General features: G+C 35.7%; 1 protein-coding gene and 1 pseudogene across 1 annotated transcript; one reads left to right on the top strand and one right to left on the bottom strand.

Annotated features, from left to right (window-relative positions):
- Positions 1–2,754: 2,754 nt before the first annotated feature.
- Positions 2,755–5,418, top strand: LOC111994502 (uncharacterized). The gene is made up of 2 exons (XM_024026392.2): positions 2,755–4,291; positions 4,673–5,418. Exons 1-2 carry the CDS (start codon positions 2,915–2,917, stop codon positions 5,261–5,263), a joined length of 1,968 nt encoding a protein of 655 aa, XP_023882160.2. The 5' UTR covers positions 2,755–2,914; the 3' UTR covers positions 5,264–5,418.
- Positions 5,419–7,605: 2,187 nt separating this feature from the next.
- On the bottom strand, positions 7,606–16,342 carry LOC111994481 (protein MID1-COMPLEMENTING ACTIVITY 1-like; annotated as a pseudogene).
- Between the last annotated feature and the right edge of the window lie 1,304 nt (positions 16,343–17,646).

Here is a 17,646-nt window from a genome sequence, read left to right as displayed (position 1 = left end):
AACAGAGCTTCAGTCCCAACTCCTATATACTAATAAAAATCTAAGCTTTGGCTCATTTCTTTATGTCTTAGCGTAACCAGTAATGTCATGTACACAAAAAAAAATTTAATTATATTTTTTATAATAATTGAGCCGACAAACTTCTACTAATTTTTATTTAAATTCATCACTAATATCATTTTCTTACTCTCTACTAATAATCTGACAAATCTATTGACAAATAATTTGACAATTTTTTTTGTATAGTATTAGCATCCACATCCGGATCTCATATCCCATCCTATTTTACCATCTCAAAAAGCTACTTTATCACTTATACCATACCATTTTCCAATACACTCAACATCCCATATTTCATTTTTTCATTCTACTTATTAAAATAATATAAATTACACAATAAAATAATAAAAAAAAATCTCTCTCTCTTCTTTCTTCATCTCTGTTCTCCGTCTCTTTGTTTTTCCCTCTCTCATCCACCTACCACCAACCCAAACCCAGAACAACCACCCACCAATACACGCCTGCAACTTGAAAAAATCCTTGATTTTTTTTCTTCTCTTCACTGCCAATTCAACCATATTCACAAAGAAAGAGAGCAGAGATAAAATTCAACCACCATCCATATCAAACCCATACCCAATTCAGCCATGCCCACCTCTTCCTTAAGCCATCAGTCACAATAGACAAAATTTTTTTTTTTTTTTTTTTTTTTTTTTTTTTTTTGAACCCAGATCGCAACCTAGAAGAACCCAAACCTCTTCCTTTAAGCATCGGTCACAACGAAAAAAAAAACACACACACATACACAAAACCCAGATCGCAACCTAGAAGAACCGGATCGCAACCCACTTCGGCAGCGCTTTTTGACACCAGATTCTCCACTTCAGCTACTACAAACTCGCGTTCATCGCTTTCCTCCACGCCATCACCACCACGCCACCACTACCCTCTGCCCAAAGAAACCCAGCAAACACCGAAACCCACCATCAAACCCATTGGAACAAATCCCCCAACCCATCGAAAAAAATTACAACCACCGAACCTAAATCCAACCACCCAAACGCCACCCAAACGCCGGAAACCGGAACCAAAAACCCAAAATAAAACCAACCACGTCCATCGCAGTCGCGCCACCAGTCTCGCCACCACGCCGATCAAGAAATTCGATTCGGTGTGAGCTCCGATCTGGCTTGGTGATTCGGCGTGAGCTCCAAGAGAGAAGCTTGACAATGGTGAGAGAGAGATGGGATGAGAAACAGAGAAGGAAGAGAGAGAAAAGAAAGAGAAAAAATGAGAGAGGAGAGAAAAATTACCGGGTAAAAAAATCATTAGAAAATTATTATTTTTTATACAATTCAGCTACAGTACCATCTTACATTTGAGATGGTATTGTAGCTGAATCTCAAAAAAATTTAGCCTTTTACGATATGGCCTTCCTATTATTGGTGAATTTTAACCTTTAAATATTATATCATCACAAGATTTAGGATATGCAACGTGTTCTACGAATGCTCTTACTTTCTTTATCTTAAATCTTAATGTGTAAGGTTTCTTAAACCGTCCTCTCCAAGATCTTCTAGGAATCTAGGCTCGCCTTTTCCAAAAGAAAAGGTGAAAAGTTCCGAGAAATCTATGCCTAGTGCCCACTACTTGCCAGACAAAAATAAGAACCAAAAGAAATAATAAAAAGAAAAAGAGTCAAATCACATTCACACCAATGTTAATTTGACAAATGCCCCTCATTTCATACCATCTTGACTAGAATATTCATGAAATTAAGTAGGAGTATAAAACCCCCTTTCTTTTTTTTCCTTTTTTTTTTTTAATTTAAAATTTATTTTGGTACAATTAAGTGGAGTCCTCACACACAAATTAGTAGACATGTATACTTTAATTTATTTGTTCATACTTAGTTTAATTTTACTCAATTGTTTTCGATGTGAATAGTTAATGATAATCAAATTGAGAAATTAATTTAAAGGCATAAAGTTAAAATTGTAATTTACATTTTTACAAATAATATGAAAGTGTAATGAAGAATATAACAAAGGATTTTGCTAATTTGTACTTTAAGGGCATACAATAATTTTTATTTTTAAAAAAAAATTTCTTAAAAATTGGAAAAGTATTGACAATTTTTTTAATTTTTGAAAAAATATTTTCAAAAATAGACCACTTAATATATACCTTTAAAACACACATTAACCTTTTCTTCCTTTATTCCTTTTAAGCAATTAAAATTTGACATCATAGCAAAACTTCGAAGTTTGAAACTATGCAAACGTAAAAAGATGAAAGAGAAAAAAAATAGTGGATACTATAAGGTTTCTTCTAGCAAGTAGTCTAGAGACTTAATTTTTTTTTTTCCACAAAATTTGTCACTACCAATTGAAATAATAAGTTGCAAATGATAAACAAGAAAATGATGCTAATACTGGGCTAAATGAAAATAAATAATAACTTGAAATTTTAATAAATGAAAAATTTATTATAAAAGATATTGTTGATAAAATGGGCATTTAAGGCTTGGCAGTCTTTTTGAGTCTTTTTTTATATTTTTTTTTTTGGGGGAGAGAGTCTTATGTTGATAAAATGGGCATTTAAGGCTTGGCAGTCTTTTTGAGTCTTTTTTTATATTTTTTTTTTTGGGGGAGAGAGTCTTGACTTGAGTGACATGAGTCTTTACTTGCTTAGAAAGACACAAGCGTGTATGTGTGAATATGCGGACCAAAAGAAAGCGTGTATGTCGCTTTCTTTTGCTTTTTGCTTCTTAAGAACCAATTTACACTAAAGAATTTGTGGAGAGCTCAGTTCAAGACTTGACATCTGATCTGGTAGCCTTTGCAAATTACTCTGCACCTTTATAAAACACATCTTCAAAGTTCATATCAAAACCCTCTGAACCGCCGTGGTGATGGCTTCGGAAAAGAGTGATAGTGCAGATCCAGCAGCAGCAAAATCGAACCAGCTGTACGTATTTTTTGGTCATGAATCTTCCTCAGTCCTGTATTCAATGTATGAGATTCCTGTGCCAAATCCTCTCCCTCCTCCCCCAACGAAAGCAGCACAAATTGCCGAAATGCAGAACCCAAGTCCACTTCCCAACACTACCCCAAACCCAATCCTCAAACTCAAAAGGGGTGAGTACCCTCGAGGCATGTGTTGCGTTCAACTGGGTTCCAAATTTTACTTCTTTGGTGGCGAGTACGATGATTTGGATCATCCATACGTTGCTAAAGATGTTAAGAATAAGTACAAGAATGTAAAACGGGATAGATATCCTAGAGATGTCTATGTTTGTGACCCCATCAACACCAACACCACCATTGATGATAACAAGAAGAAGTTGATGATGATAAGTGGTACACCAATGCAGACCGGAAAAGCTAAGCCTTTGGGGTTTGTGGTGGATGAGAAGATTTACGTGCTTGGAAGCACTTTCACATCCAAATTCTTAAAAAATGTAGACGAAAAGAATTCAGATATAAAAAAGCATGTTTTGTTTGAGGTGTATGATCCTGTAGTTGATAAGTGGTCTACTTTGCCAACTCCTTCTCATCCTTTGATTAGGGACTCGGAGCCAGAGGAGACTGAATGGGTGGGGCATGCTGTTGTGGGAAGGAAGGTTCTCCTTCATAATCAATTCGGCTATGGTGTTCTTCAACACCGCCTATATTGTTATGATCTCGATAGAGGTGAATGGATGAATTACCAAAACCTGCCTTCCTACTCTGGTAGTTTCTTAGGGAGGAGTGAGTTTGTAGGGGATACCCTTTATGGAGTTTACAACAGGAAAGTATCTGCAGTAGCCCCATTAGCTGATGCTGATGAGGAGGAGGAGAATATGGGTGCAGATGTGGAGAACCCTCTTTATTTTCCATCTGAGGACTTGTGCTCGGTTGTGGATGCTATTTACCATAAATTTCCTCCAAAGCTGGACTCCTCAATTACCTCATCAAGCTTGCTTCACTTGGGGAATGGAGTCTTTTGTTTTGTGATGTCTGGCAGGCCTCTGCATTTCAAGCATCGGCATGGTTATTATGCTATTGAAGATAACAAAAAAGGTGTTATTAGCATCGTATTCTTTCAGGCCCTCGGGGATAAACACTTACGAGGTGAAGGTGAAGATGAAGATGAAGATGAAGATGAATATGAATATAGTAGCGATGAAGATGAAGATGAAGGTAACGCTGGATTCTTCAGGGCAAAATTCTTGTATTCCGCACATTATCACATCAATACCCGCTCCCGAAATCTTGGGGATATCCATGGTTGCTTCTCTCTTGGCCTGGTATGTATTTTTATTTCTTTCATGCTCCTGTTGTTCTTTTTTTCATTATTTTTCTTTCTCTGCATACCATACCATTACTTCTCCTTGTGTCTTGGGATTTAACATTACTTTGTGCACATTATTAACTAATTCAGTGGACAGCTTATTACATTACGTCTCTGCAAATTATGGTTTCTTTTTTATCATTCCATTAATCCTAGTCCATGATCTTCATACCACACCAATACTTCGCCTTGTGTCTTGGAATTCAACAATATTTTGGCGGTTCTTTAACACCCCTGCTCCTCCCCACTTATCATTCGCGGTCTTGCAATTTTGAGTTTGTCCAAATGCATAATTTTTGAAATATTTACTTGTAATTGACTTTTTACTTTTGTATAGTCGTTCAACTTTGGAGATGGGAGTGACCCGAATTGTGCTGAGAATGGTAAAGGGCCTATGTCAAACTCGCCATCCGATCCACATCTTGTTCCCCAATCTGTCCCCGATGTGCAGCCTTGGATGAAGGAGGCGATGGCTTGGTTCTTGCAATATGTGGAGGATGATATTAACGATAACTTCATTATGACCACAAGGCCTAGTTCGCTAGGTGAGAGAAGGCACATTAATCACCAGCTTCCTTTGCAGCTGCCGCATCACATGCTCACTCAAGAGCGCCCAGCTGTGCAGACTAAGATAGCTTGGTATGTTGCAAGGAAAGCTTTGATTGAGGAACGACGTCAGCTGCAAGATCTTCAAAGAGAGCACGAGATATTGAGGAAGGAGAATACCATGCTCACCAATCAAAGGGATCTTTACCAGTCATGGATTTCGCGGTTTTTTGATGATCAGAGATTTCAGGCTATTGCTGATCCGTTTGAGCCTCAACCAGTTACATCTTCTGTTCCCTCATCTTCTCAGCCTACTGAGCCTCTAGTCAGCAATCAATCTGGAGATACCTCCCATAGGATGGAGACCCTGTCCTTGTCCTAGATGCCACCCTACCAAACCAGACCTGATGATGCCAATGACATAGACTTGGGATTTCTTTCTGTTTTGTCTAGTTGATGGTATTTGATGTAGAGCAATTTCCATGATTGTATCTTAAAGTCTTATAATATATATATATGACAACTATTCTGTGTGTTTGTGTCACGTTATGATTATTGTTCTTATTGATGCATGTTCTCTTGTTTTGTATTCTAATCATCTAATACTTGACCTATTGTTATCTTTAAACTTTGTTATTTGCTTTAATGGACTGAAACTTTTAAGTTTTGCTTGCGTGAGAAGGTGCTGCTTCAGCTGGCCCAAGAGGCTTAGTATTAAACCTCCAAGCGTACAACTGAATCAGGTGCTGAAGAAATGTTCTGTGACGATACAAAACTTTGGTCTTAAGTTGTATCAGATGTTTATTTGAATAACCTTGCCATAAACTAGTCATGAGCGTGAGGAATGTGATGGATATGAATGCTCTATGTTAGTGATTTAATGCCTTTTCTGTTTGTTTAAGTAGGTAACCATTAGTGTTCGGTTTCTCCATTGCTTTAGTTTTTTGCCTTAAATAGAATCCACTTGTTTTATCTTGGGAGTCACTGGCATACTGCTGGATCACCCTTCATCTATTCACTAAACTGAATTTGAGATTTCAAGACCTATCCTTGGAACTTATAGATGTAGTCATTGAGATGGATCACATATTGAGACCGGGCGAATATATTGTAGTTTAGGACGCCATGGAAATAATTAACAAACTTAGTCAGATCTTGCTTTGCCTGCACCTCTATAGAACATATAAAACTAGGAGTAAGATTTATGTCCATTTTCATTGGTCACTAGCACTTTATAAGGATCAGTTCTTTGTTGGCAGGCATCCAACGGTTGAAACATGAACAAAGGTGGTAAATAAAGCTGATCATTTACCACTGTAAATCTTACTCCTAGATTATATGTTCTATAGACAACCAGAAATAAATAAACAAATTGAGAAAAAGCAAAAGAAGAAGAATTCTTGTCACTTATTTTTGTCAAAATGTGAATTCAATAGATATGGCATTTATTTACTGCAGCATATATGATTAGGTTGGTTCAGATAAGCTTTTTTTTCATTCATATATTCATTACTCTGATATCATCTTTTTATAATCATTCAATATATATAAAATTAGAAACCTCATATGTAAAAGCATGAGGTGCTTCTATATGGCACATTCTTAGAGAACTCTTTCATTTAGACTTCCAACTCATCATCTTCTAATTACCCCCATATGTCATTCTTTGTTTGTTGTGATTTAATACGAGCAAACATTGCACTTGAACTTGCCTGGATGAACAATATGATCTACTTTGCTTTCCCACATCAGCCTATATGGTTACAAGTCATTGTGTGCAATATGTCTTTCTGGTGTTCGCTCATTAAATTTTTTTTGTTCATTGAATGGAGTTGTGACGGTGATTTCTGTCCATTTGAAGTTTTATGGTACTAATATAATCCAAACCTAATACTCAAAGAGATAAGCACTTGTCATATGCTGATTGTAGAATTTATTTTATTGTTTGCCTCTCTTCAGAAAAAAAAAGTTTATCCTATTCTAAATTTCAATTATAATCAAGTCTGCAAGTTAAAGCTGGAAACACCGGAGCAGAAACCTTCTATGACCAGTAAGGAAGGAGATATTCTTACTTTCTTTTTCCTGGTTGGCATTGCCTTCTTGACAAGATTTTCATCAACAGCCAGCTGTTCCTTCTAGCCAAATTCAATTTTAGAAGGCTTCCATTGCTAAAACAGAAAATGCAGTGTCATGACTTGAGTATGCTAGTTTAAACCCTGTTCCTGACCGGTAGTTTTAAACCTAAGTATTGGAGGTGGGGAAAGTGATGTTGTATATTCTGTATTTAGATTGCATAGAGGTCATACTCCAAACACAACATCACTGACTTGTGTACAGTGTTCGCTTGAATAAGTACTTAGGGAAGTAGGTGTCATTTTGTAGTTATTGCTTCAAGTTTATGTTCTGTGGAGAAAGATTACATATATTTGCATAGAAAAGTAGATCAATATAAATTGTGATTGAAAATCTTATGTTGCAGAGCAATCACTTCTTAAATAAAAGAAGACGCACCTTGGCTTTTTACTCATAAAATTATGTCTGATCTCCATTTGATAATGCATCTTTGATGGTACATCAGCATGGTCATGTCATGATATAAGCTCTAAAAGAAAACTTTTATATTTTGCCATGTCATGTTCATTTAGTTTGGATGGGTTGATACATGACTTCTAAGCTACCTTTCTTTTTATGTATAATTCATATAACAACAACTGGTACACAAGTAGAATTGATAGACAGCCATTACATAGGAGATTCAGGGCTTCATGAATTGGTACGGTGGAGGAATCATCTTTCTTCCTTGGCAACCTGCATAGGGTTGAATTTGCAGTTAAAAGGTGTAGAAAAACCACCTAAGCATAACTTGGCTAATGAGTTTAGTAGGTTGCTTAAGTCAACCTCAAATAGCTTGATTTGGAGGAATGAGAAGTGATTTAAGTCAGAAGTAGATGTTTTAGATTAGGTCATTTACCTTCTGAGTCTAATGATAGATACTGCCTTAAAAGGCCTTTCTTGACTAGCCTAACTTGTTTTACCATCCTAAATTTATGGGTTTAAATGGGGGAGCAAATGGATAAAGCCTGTTTGATTATCTGGGTCATGAGACATGGAAATATCTTTTGAGTTTATTAAAATCCTCTTTTTTCTCAAAATTGTTTTCCAGCGCTCTATTAGCTGGGAAAGAAATTCCCTATATGCAAGTAGTTCTGAAGATGTAGCCAATTATTGTATTGCACCTACCATCAAAGCCCCTAATTTCGAGCTCACACCACTCTTGAACTAGTGCACAGCAGCAACACATGAGATGAGTTGAGAAGTCATCACATGAACCTCCCTACGAATTAAAACAAGATAATATTAAGCTAATGTTTTGTCCTGCATACTAAAGCATATCTTTGATGGCCAAGGAAGTACCTCTATGTTAAAAAGCTCCCTCTTTCCTTCTAATGCAACAGCTATAGCAGCAACAACCACAGAAGAGGGAGTATGACATTAGATCATTGATTGCGCGTTCACGAGCTGTACTCAAGAATGGTTGTACAATTTATGTTAACAACTAGCACATTAGTTATGAAGTTATGATAGTACCATTACAATGTTTTACAAACTTACATATTTTTCCCTTTGACACCAAGTTAGCTATCCATGAAAATGTTCCACAAGGATAGAAGAAGGTCTTGAAGCCTGTAACAAAATAGGAAAACTTAATTGTTGATCTTAAATATTTCATAAGAATCTAACGTGCTAAAATCCTAGCCCGCAAGATAAGATATATACAGACATGACCTTGCAGGTATATATATATTGGTTAGATCCCAACTGTCATCTTGGATCTCCATAATAGTAACATGTAATATATTCATGGACCATCATGCAATGTCTACTCTAATCAGGGAAAAAAGGGGTTTAGTGTACTAACTTAGACAAGGTTCGCTGCAACAATCAAAAAGATCAGTTTGCCATTGACTTTGATCTCCTGGCTTTAATCCAGGTTCTCCATAGCTGGAATTTACATTGGATACATACCTGTAGCATAATTTCATGAAGCTTCTTGATTATTTGGCTAAGAATTAAAGAAATGACCATAAAAAAATAAAATAAAATAAAATAAAATAACAAGTCTCACTACCACTCACTCATGCCTTTCACTTACCCTGATATCACATAAGCTGGTTCATTGGCAAGAAGTTTTGTGATCTTCTTACCAGGTAGCACATTTACAACATTTTCCGTTACATCAATAAGGTGTTCAATCACCCGGCATTGATCAGGATCATTATTTGTTTGTGATTGCTGCAATTCAATGTTTAATTTGTCTTTCTCTTCATGAAGTGCTTCATGAAATTCTAAGTCAGGGTACCTACGAGACAACGACTTGTCCAATACATCAGCATCTCTCTTTGTCCGATCAGGTTTGATTATAACATTTTGGGCTTCCATACCTTCTTCTTCGAGGGTGTATTCCCTTTGATCTTCTTCAATCGCCTGCAATCCTTCCTTTATATTCTAAGTTCATTGTTGCAACACTAATTGGTTAGCTACTGATTAATCCGCATAGAATGAATCAAATGCTTGATAAAGAACTATCCCCTATTTGATTTCCAAATTTTCATGGACCCAATGGGAGAGACAAAAGGTTTATTATTTTTTTATAATTCAATAGATATAATAATCCTTGTTACTCAATAAGAGTTATCTCATTTCTACTTTTATATGTAAACTAGCTTGTAAACTTATGCATATATATAGATACACTTAAAAATATACAATAAGATGCATAATATAATTTCTATATATAATTTAAATATTATTAATAGTCATTTTTATATTTTTTTAACTCTTTAAAAAATTTTGTAAGGATATTATTAAGTATAAAATGTAAATTGTCCATGTATTTTTTTAAAAAAATTATTGTGAAACACTTTTTTTTTTTACGATTCATTTATTCTAGACTCTTTGGTTTTTGTATTTAATAACTCATTTGGATGAATATTTATGATGTGGTCCCACATTTGATTCTAAAATTAAGAAATGAAACTCTTTAAGAATAAATAATTTAGAACACGTGGCGCAAAATTGGAACTCTAATTTAGAATTTTAATTTGAATTTCTTTCAGTTTCACCTATTATTATATATATATATATATATATATATATATATATCCACCGTCAGACGTCAGCGGATCAAGATCATCCTTCAAGATCTGTCCTTGACACCAGTCCGAGGAGCTTGACAGCGATCTCTCCCGGGGAATCATTCCCCCTTGCCTCATCTGTATCTTCCCCTTATATAGTACATTTCCTAACCTCTTTCTTCCACTTGTTGATCATCCATGCTCCTTCTTCCTGACTGCCCGTCCTATCAACCGCTTTACCAGCCCTTCTGTGAATTGCGGCGACCGAGGTAGCCTTGTTTAGAGGTCACATCACTATTAATGTGGCTAGGGGGTTAGGTGAGTGCACTTAATGCGGAGGTGACAATTCATTCTGAACTTGCTCTTCCACCGAGTTGCCTTGGCTAAAGTGTTGGGCTCGGTTGGCCGAGGACAGGGTCTTCTCAACAGGATTCCTGACGATTTAGGCTTTCGTACTTCTTCCTCGAGCCTTCCTTCCTCCTCAGCATGGGCCTTTGGCCAGATATAAAATGGATCGAGGTTGCCAAGTTCTTAGGCCCCAAAAAATAATAGATAGATGAGACTTATAAGTGTCAGTCTCAAACTCTTCTTAAAATAATATGATTATTTTAAAAAAAATTATAGTTGATACAATATATTAAAATTTTAAAATTAAGCTATCTATATTTTTATTTGAATGAGAAGTGTTAAATTTTGTTTTTTTTTTTTTGATGAAACATAATATAGTTTATATTCAATTATTATATAAGGCGAGATATTTTGTAAATAATGTAATGTATGATTGGAATTTGTTTTTAGTACTACTTACAATTTACAAATGGTTCATCCTTTATACATCTTAAATGGCATAAACATGAAGCAGATATAAGTAAATCCATAACTTATATTAGAAAAAAAAAAAAAAAAAAACCAAGAATTTAATAACATAAACAAAAATTTAATGTTATCAAGATCCTATCAACATTATGCTGAGAATGTAGCATAATTGTCAATGAAGTTTCTTCTTTAAAAAAAATGTCAAGCAATTGCTCTTTTTACACAAACCTCTCCTCCAAAATATCATTGAAGTGGACCGAATAGATTGAAATGGACTGAAGTGGATCTAAATAGACCAAATAGACAGTAGTGGACTGAAATGGACCAAAGTGAAAATGGACCAAAATTTACTGTTGTGGACCGAATGGACCGAACTGGACTGAAATAAACTCAAATGGACCGAAATAACCGAAGTAGATTGAATAGACCGAAATAGACCGAATAGACTGAAATGGACCGAAATACACCAAATGGGCCGAAATTGACCAGTTAACCCAACCAGGCTGAAATGGACCAAATAGACCGAATGGACTGAAATAGACTTGAATTGACTGAAATACTACGTTGATATGGCTAAATAAGAGCATAGCAATAATAAATGTTATACTATAGCTTTTAGATATTATATAGATTAATGCAACATCTACTGGAGACTAGTGAAGTGAATTAGTTTCCTTAAGTCCCTTTCCCTTACTAGTTGTTATAAGATTAAGAATCCTCCAATTTCTTCTTTATATGGAATACATCTACTAGAGCTTAAGTTCCAAGTAGTAATGAAAATCTAAGCTTTAGTTCATTTGTTCCCATATTATCTAAACACGTTAAAAACGAAAAACTCTACTCTCCAGAGACTTCTAGGTTTGCCTTTCCGAAAGAAAAAGTGAAAGTTTGAGAAATGAATGCCCGCTACTTTCGAAACGAGAAGCATAACCAAAAGAAAGAAAAAGAAAAAGAGCCAATCACCGACATTTAAGTCGACAAATATTCCTCGTTTCATACCTTCTTGATTAGAAAATTCATGGAATTAATTAGGAGTGTAAGACCCTTTTCTTCTTTTAATAAATTAAATGATAAAATATTTTTTTTCTACAAAATTTAGTTCGTTTTTAATCCTTAATTTAAAATTAAAATTTTATTTTTACAAAAAAAAAAAAAAAACGTTTTTCCATTTATCTAATGTCTTCAAGTCACATAAACTTTTTTATCGTACCAAATTTGAATTCTTTTTTTTTAATGCAAAATTCCAATTTTTTAATGTCATGTAAATAAAATGTCAAATTACTATTCTTAATTTTTTGAGAAATTATAACTTTTAAAATTTGAATAATGAAAAATCAAATTTGGACTAACGTTTATAGATGAAAAATGTGTTTTAACGTAAGAAACCCAAAAAAAAAAAAAGCACATAATAATTTTCGTTGATTTTTACCTGCATGCGAAACTCTTGGACCAAAGAAATCAACGGCACGAGACGAAGATAGCGATCAATATCAGCTTGGACTTGGCGGAACTGATACACTACGTTCCAACCCATGGCNATATATATATATATATATATCAATAATAGGTGAAGAGTGGCTCTGATACTCTTTCTAAAGTATCAGGTATGGCGGTAATCCGTCCAAGGTGGCGGTAGAACAAGTAGTATAATGAACATAATGAACATAGAGATAACTGAAAATACTTCTTTATTGAAAGTAGAGTTAAACACTTACAGTAGTAGTAGTGAATACAAGATCTCATAACAGATCAACAGTTACAAAGCTTGAACTAGTCCTAGTTACAAGGTTTGTAGGAACAAGGTAGTAGTAGGTGAACAAGGTAGATAATAGAGAACTCTCTCAAAGAAGGCTTCTAGGAAAGGAAACTCTCTCTAGAAAGAATTCTAACAAAAAACTTCTACCAAAAACTTCTATTCAACAAAAAACTTCTACCAAAAACTTCTATTCAACAAAAAACTTCTGATTCTAACTTAAGGGACAGCCCCCCTTAAATAGGCAAAATTCGAAGTGAACAGTGTCATGAACAGTAAAAGCGAACAGTAAAAAGTGAACAATAATTTTTCTTACTTTTTGACTTGAAGTCTTCAGCAAATTTGGCATAGTTGATTGAAATGCTTCTGACTTGGAGGTGACAAAAAGCAAAATGAATTATTAGTGTTACATGTAGGAGCATATGGTACGCATGGGGCATGATGTCCTTGACTAGCCAAAGTGGGAAGAACACCAATCATCAATCTTTGTCAGACGCATGGCCTTGTACAGGAATATCATAGTAAGAGCATGGGAAAATACAGTAGGAGCACGTGAATACTGTAACATTTTAGCCATTGTGCAGGCCAGACAAATAGAGAAGCAATCATTAATAAACTGCAAGGGTCAGCAGAATCTTGACTAAAACAGTTCTTGATAATGGGAGTATCAAGAAAATAGCTTTATCAGTGAGAGCAATAATGTCACAAAATTAATCAGTAGAAGGAGCATCGGATGGGTATCCATCAAATGGATCAAAAGGGCCTTGTGGAGAGTTGCATGGATGGTCATGGTAAATAGCATATCTATTGCAGAATCCGCAATATAATATTGGTTCAAACACTGGTCTTTTTCCCGAGATGAGTAGGCTCCTTGGATTACAGTGATTGGTTATTCGCAATCGAGCAATAGCATCAACATATGGCCTGGGACCAAAAATAGAAATTCTATCAGTACTTCCTATGAAATGATAATTCTTACATAGACTCTAAGCCACCTCAATAATCAGGTTATTGAAATAATCATTCCAACATTCGGCTAGAGCATAAGGATTATTAAAGGACAAATGAGAATTTCCTTCAAACCATTGTCCTTGGTGAGTATGTCCATTTATGAGAATAAGATGCCTTGAAGGCTGGACATTCATCCAATTATTTCTTTCCCATTTTGGCAAAGTGCTCCAGCATCTGAGAGAAATAGAAGGACTAGAAAATCTTTTAATAGCGTCCTGAATTATTTGTGGAAGCTGGCTGGCTTGATGATGGCTTGTTAACTTTAAGAACCTGATAAAGCCATATTCAAACATATGAGAAAGCCAGTTAGGATCAGGATCAGTATTATCATCTTCTTCGGGAGCATCAGCAAATGGACCATCAATAATAAATGGACTATCATCATAATTAATCAAAAGACCAGGAAATGGGTGTTTCTTTTCATACACCCTAAGAGTACTTCCAAAGTGTTCTTCCCATTCCAACTGGATGAACACATTATCACCTTCATCCAATTCATCAGGATCAGGAATAGTAGCTGTAACAAGTTTCTTAAAATATGTGAACCATAGATCAAAAGATCCAAACATAGCCTTGCTTTCTAGAATACGAGATTGTATGTCTATAGGCAAGTATATATATATATATATATATATATATATAATAATAGGTGAAGCTGAGAAACTCAAATTAGAATTCCAATTTTGCGCCACGTGTTCTAAATTATTTATTCTTAAAGAGTTTTATTTCTTAATTTTAGAATCAAATGTGGGACCACATCATAAATATTCATTCAAATGAGTTATTAAGTACAAAATCTAATCATTCTAAAAAAAAGTACAAAATCTAAAGAGTCTAGAATAAATGAATCATAAAAAAAAAAGTGCTTCACAATAATTTAAAAAAAAAAAAAAAACATGGACAATTTACATTTTATACATAATAATATCCTTAAATTTTTTTTAAAGAGTTAACAACTTATTGGTCCCTCCTGCTAAGGGAGAGTCCTCCAAAGTAGCCCCTCTGAGCCAAGGTCCCAAAGTTCCAGTCGAAGCCCCTCGTCAGACCCCTTAGGACAAGCTGTCCATCGAGCTGGGGAAGTAGGCCATCTTGACAAGCTACCCCATCTTAACGGCTTGGGCTACTCTGCTCTTGCTTTCTTTTTCATTTTACTTTACTTTCTGTCTTGATTCATCACTGTATACCTTGTTTTGGTTTTTAACACTGTAATATTACTTTTTAAACTAAATGCATGGATCTCCTTTTCTTTTTACTTGGCGTCTATCGTCGTTGCGATGAGTTTGGCTACTTATATAACCTAAGCTTCACAATCTCTGAAACTCAGCACATTTTTCATTCTAAGCTGGCAACCAAACAAAACGTAGAGCCCCTAGCAATAGTTCTCACTTGGATTTTGATCGACAATCGAATCACCTTAACACCACTACCTATTTTTGCCGGATTGGATGCTAAGCGAACAATTCCACAGTATTGGCTCCACGGCACATGAATGAGATACGGTAAACAGTACAAAATGCTTAGGAAAGCCATTAGTTGCTGACTGTGCTAAGGGGTTAGGTTCAATGTGCCTCAAAATGCTTTAAGTGGCGCTCATGGGCTTGTGTTTGTTTACTCTTTGCTGAACGTAGCTAGTTTCGCCAGAGGTCTGAGTCCGAGGACCATGCAAGACCTTGGTTCCGTCCAACCCTTAGGTTCTTCTGTAAGCGACTAGTTTCCCCACAAGCTTGAGTCCGAGGACCATGCAGTACCTTGGTTTTGTCTAACGCTTATGTTTTTCTGAAAGTAACTAGTTTCCCCATAGGTTTGAATCCGAGGACCATGTAATACCTTGGTTCAGCCTAGTACCCAGGTTCTCCTTGCAGTGGCTAGCTTTCCCATAGGCTTGAGTCCGAAGACCATGAAAGGCCTTGTATCTGTCTAACGCTTATGTTCTTCTATAAGTAGCTAGTTTTCCCATAGGCTTGAGTCCGTGGACCATGCAAGACCTTAGTTCAGTCTAGTATCCAGGTGTTCTTCTGTAAGTAACTAGTTTCACCGAAGGTTTGGGTCCAAGGACCACGGAAGACCTTGGTTCAGTCTAGTACCCAGGTGTTCTTCTGCTTGGGGTGAAAGGAGTTTGCCCTTGACGCTGGAATGTCCGCTTCTAGAGCGATAATGGTATCGGCCGTGTTTTGCCGAGGGTGGATTCCTCCTTAGTCTAGGCAATTGGCCCCATATTGACTTGGACGGGGGTGACCTGTCCCTCTTTCACTCCTTTTTTTTTTTTTTGCCCTCTTCGATTACGAGGGTCTTTTGACGTTTTTAACGTAAGAAACCCAAAAAAAAAAAAAGCACATAATAATTTTCGTTGATTTTTACCTGCATGCGAAACTCTTGGACCAAAGAAATCAACGGCACGAGACGAAGATAGCGATCAATATCAGCTTGGACTTGGCGGAACTGATACACTACGTTCCAACCCATGGCAAGCATGTAAAGGTAGCTCTTCTCTCTGCAACTTTCCACCAGTTCAAGTGCTTTCCTCAGTGCCTCTTCCAAACCATCCAATGGTTCCTTTGTCGCCGGCAAGTTCATTAGGTCCGTTGATTTTAGCTTCTCCAACAGGTTCCCTATCAGCCTCACGTGCTCTGCTAGTTGCTCGCAGTTCTTGCGGTGTGTGGTGGTGTTTTGAGCTGATGATATGATCATATTGCTTAGGGCCTAAGGTGTCTACTCCTGATGATGATGCTTGTGCATAGCTCAGCATGTTGCTCCGGTGTAATAGGAAGTGATATACAGCCGCACAGAGAAGAAAGAGTTTATAGAAGTGACTTATTGATTGGGTTCTTGTATGTTATTCTAGCTATCTTGTTTTAGGTGTTTTGTTGCTTTTCCTTCCTTCTTTTTCTTTTGGGATGAATGAATGAATGAGTCTTTACTTTATCTTTTCCTTCACCCCTCTTGTTAAGTTATGCCTGCTTTCTCTCTCTTTTTGATGGGTTAATAGTTGTGTATTGTTAAGTAATGATTAATGAATAATGATAGGGACTACAAATTTGACTACTTTACTTATATCTCAACTCAATCTCTCAATTTTTATTTTATAAAAATAAAAACTAAAAAATATATCAACTTTTAAGAATATAAAATATAAAATTTATAATTTTGTTTTCACTATGCTTGATGTAACCTATCAATTACCTTTAATATTATGCTTTGTAAATTTTTGTAGTAAAATAGTAGTATCTTTAATATATTCTATTGTTAAACTGTTACTTGGTTGATGTGTTAGCAGTAGTGTCCTATATTACATCACATGATTAAGATGATTGATATTTAACCTAAATTGAAATAAAGTGCGACCAAGTTATAACCTTAATTGTTACTTATTTGTATTAATGTTTGGCTGGATAAAGTTTGGCTGCAACCCAATTTGAAAGAATTCCTCCAAACTAGACTAGGTGACACCTTATGAAGCTAACATGTGTCTTGGGCATGCACATAACTATTTACCTAACCCACCTAACCACAGTCGACACACTTAACTAGCCTCTCTCTCTTTCTCTCTCTCTCTGATATTTAATTCTTTGCACATTCACTACAAAAATAAGTTCTTAAATTTTTGTATTTCGAAAGCATATAGTCTATATATTTTTTATAAAAAGTGCAAAAATACCATTTGAGGTTTGGAGTTTATATGAATGAGAAAATCATGTAGTCATCATATAATCAATAATATGAATTAACTGGCAATGGAGAGAAATATATTGTAGCCATCATGTGCCCGCATTAAGAAAACTCACTAACTGATACATGTCACTAATCATATGATCGGTAACGTTATTTTCTCCCCTATAAGAACTAATGGAAATTAGTCTTAGCTCTTAGGGGCCAATTCAGCGGATATGGAAATCTAAGAATTGAAATATCAGTTTTTGCGTTTAAGCCTTGTGGGGGCTCGAGAACCAAGGAAGGATAAAAGCACTTTAAGCTTGAGGAGTGGGGTTGCTTGTGGAGAGGAGGGAAAGAGACAAAATTCCTCCCAGAAATCTGGGCAGAGAGAATGTCGTT

This window comes from Quercus suber, unplaced genomic scaffold (genome assembly GCF_002906115.3).
Source record: "Quercus suber isolate HL8 unplaced genomic scaffold, Cork oak 2.0 scaffold_148, whole genome shotgun sequence".
Classification (NCBI taxonomy): domain Eukaryota; kingdom Viridiplantae; phylum Streptophyta; class Magnoliopsida; order Fagales; family Fagaceae; genus Quercus; species Quercus suber.
Note: the sequence above shows the minus strand (reverse complement) of the source record. Positions and strands in the feature narration are given on the sequence as shown.

What these genes read in the sequence shown, in the direction of transcription:
- LOC111994502 (XM_024026392.2), top strand. Translation starts at nt 2,915, where the DNA reads ATGGCTTCGGAAAAGAGTGATAGTGCAGATCCAGCAGCAGCAAAATCG. An exon ending in GTTGCTTCTCTCTTGGCCTG is followed by an intron (nt 4,292 to 4,672) that starts GTATGTATTTTT and finishes ACTTTTGTATAG; the next exon opens with TCGTTCAACTTTGGAGATGG.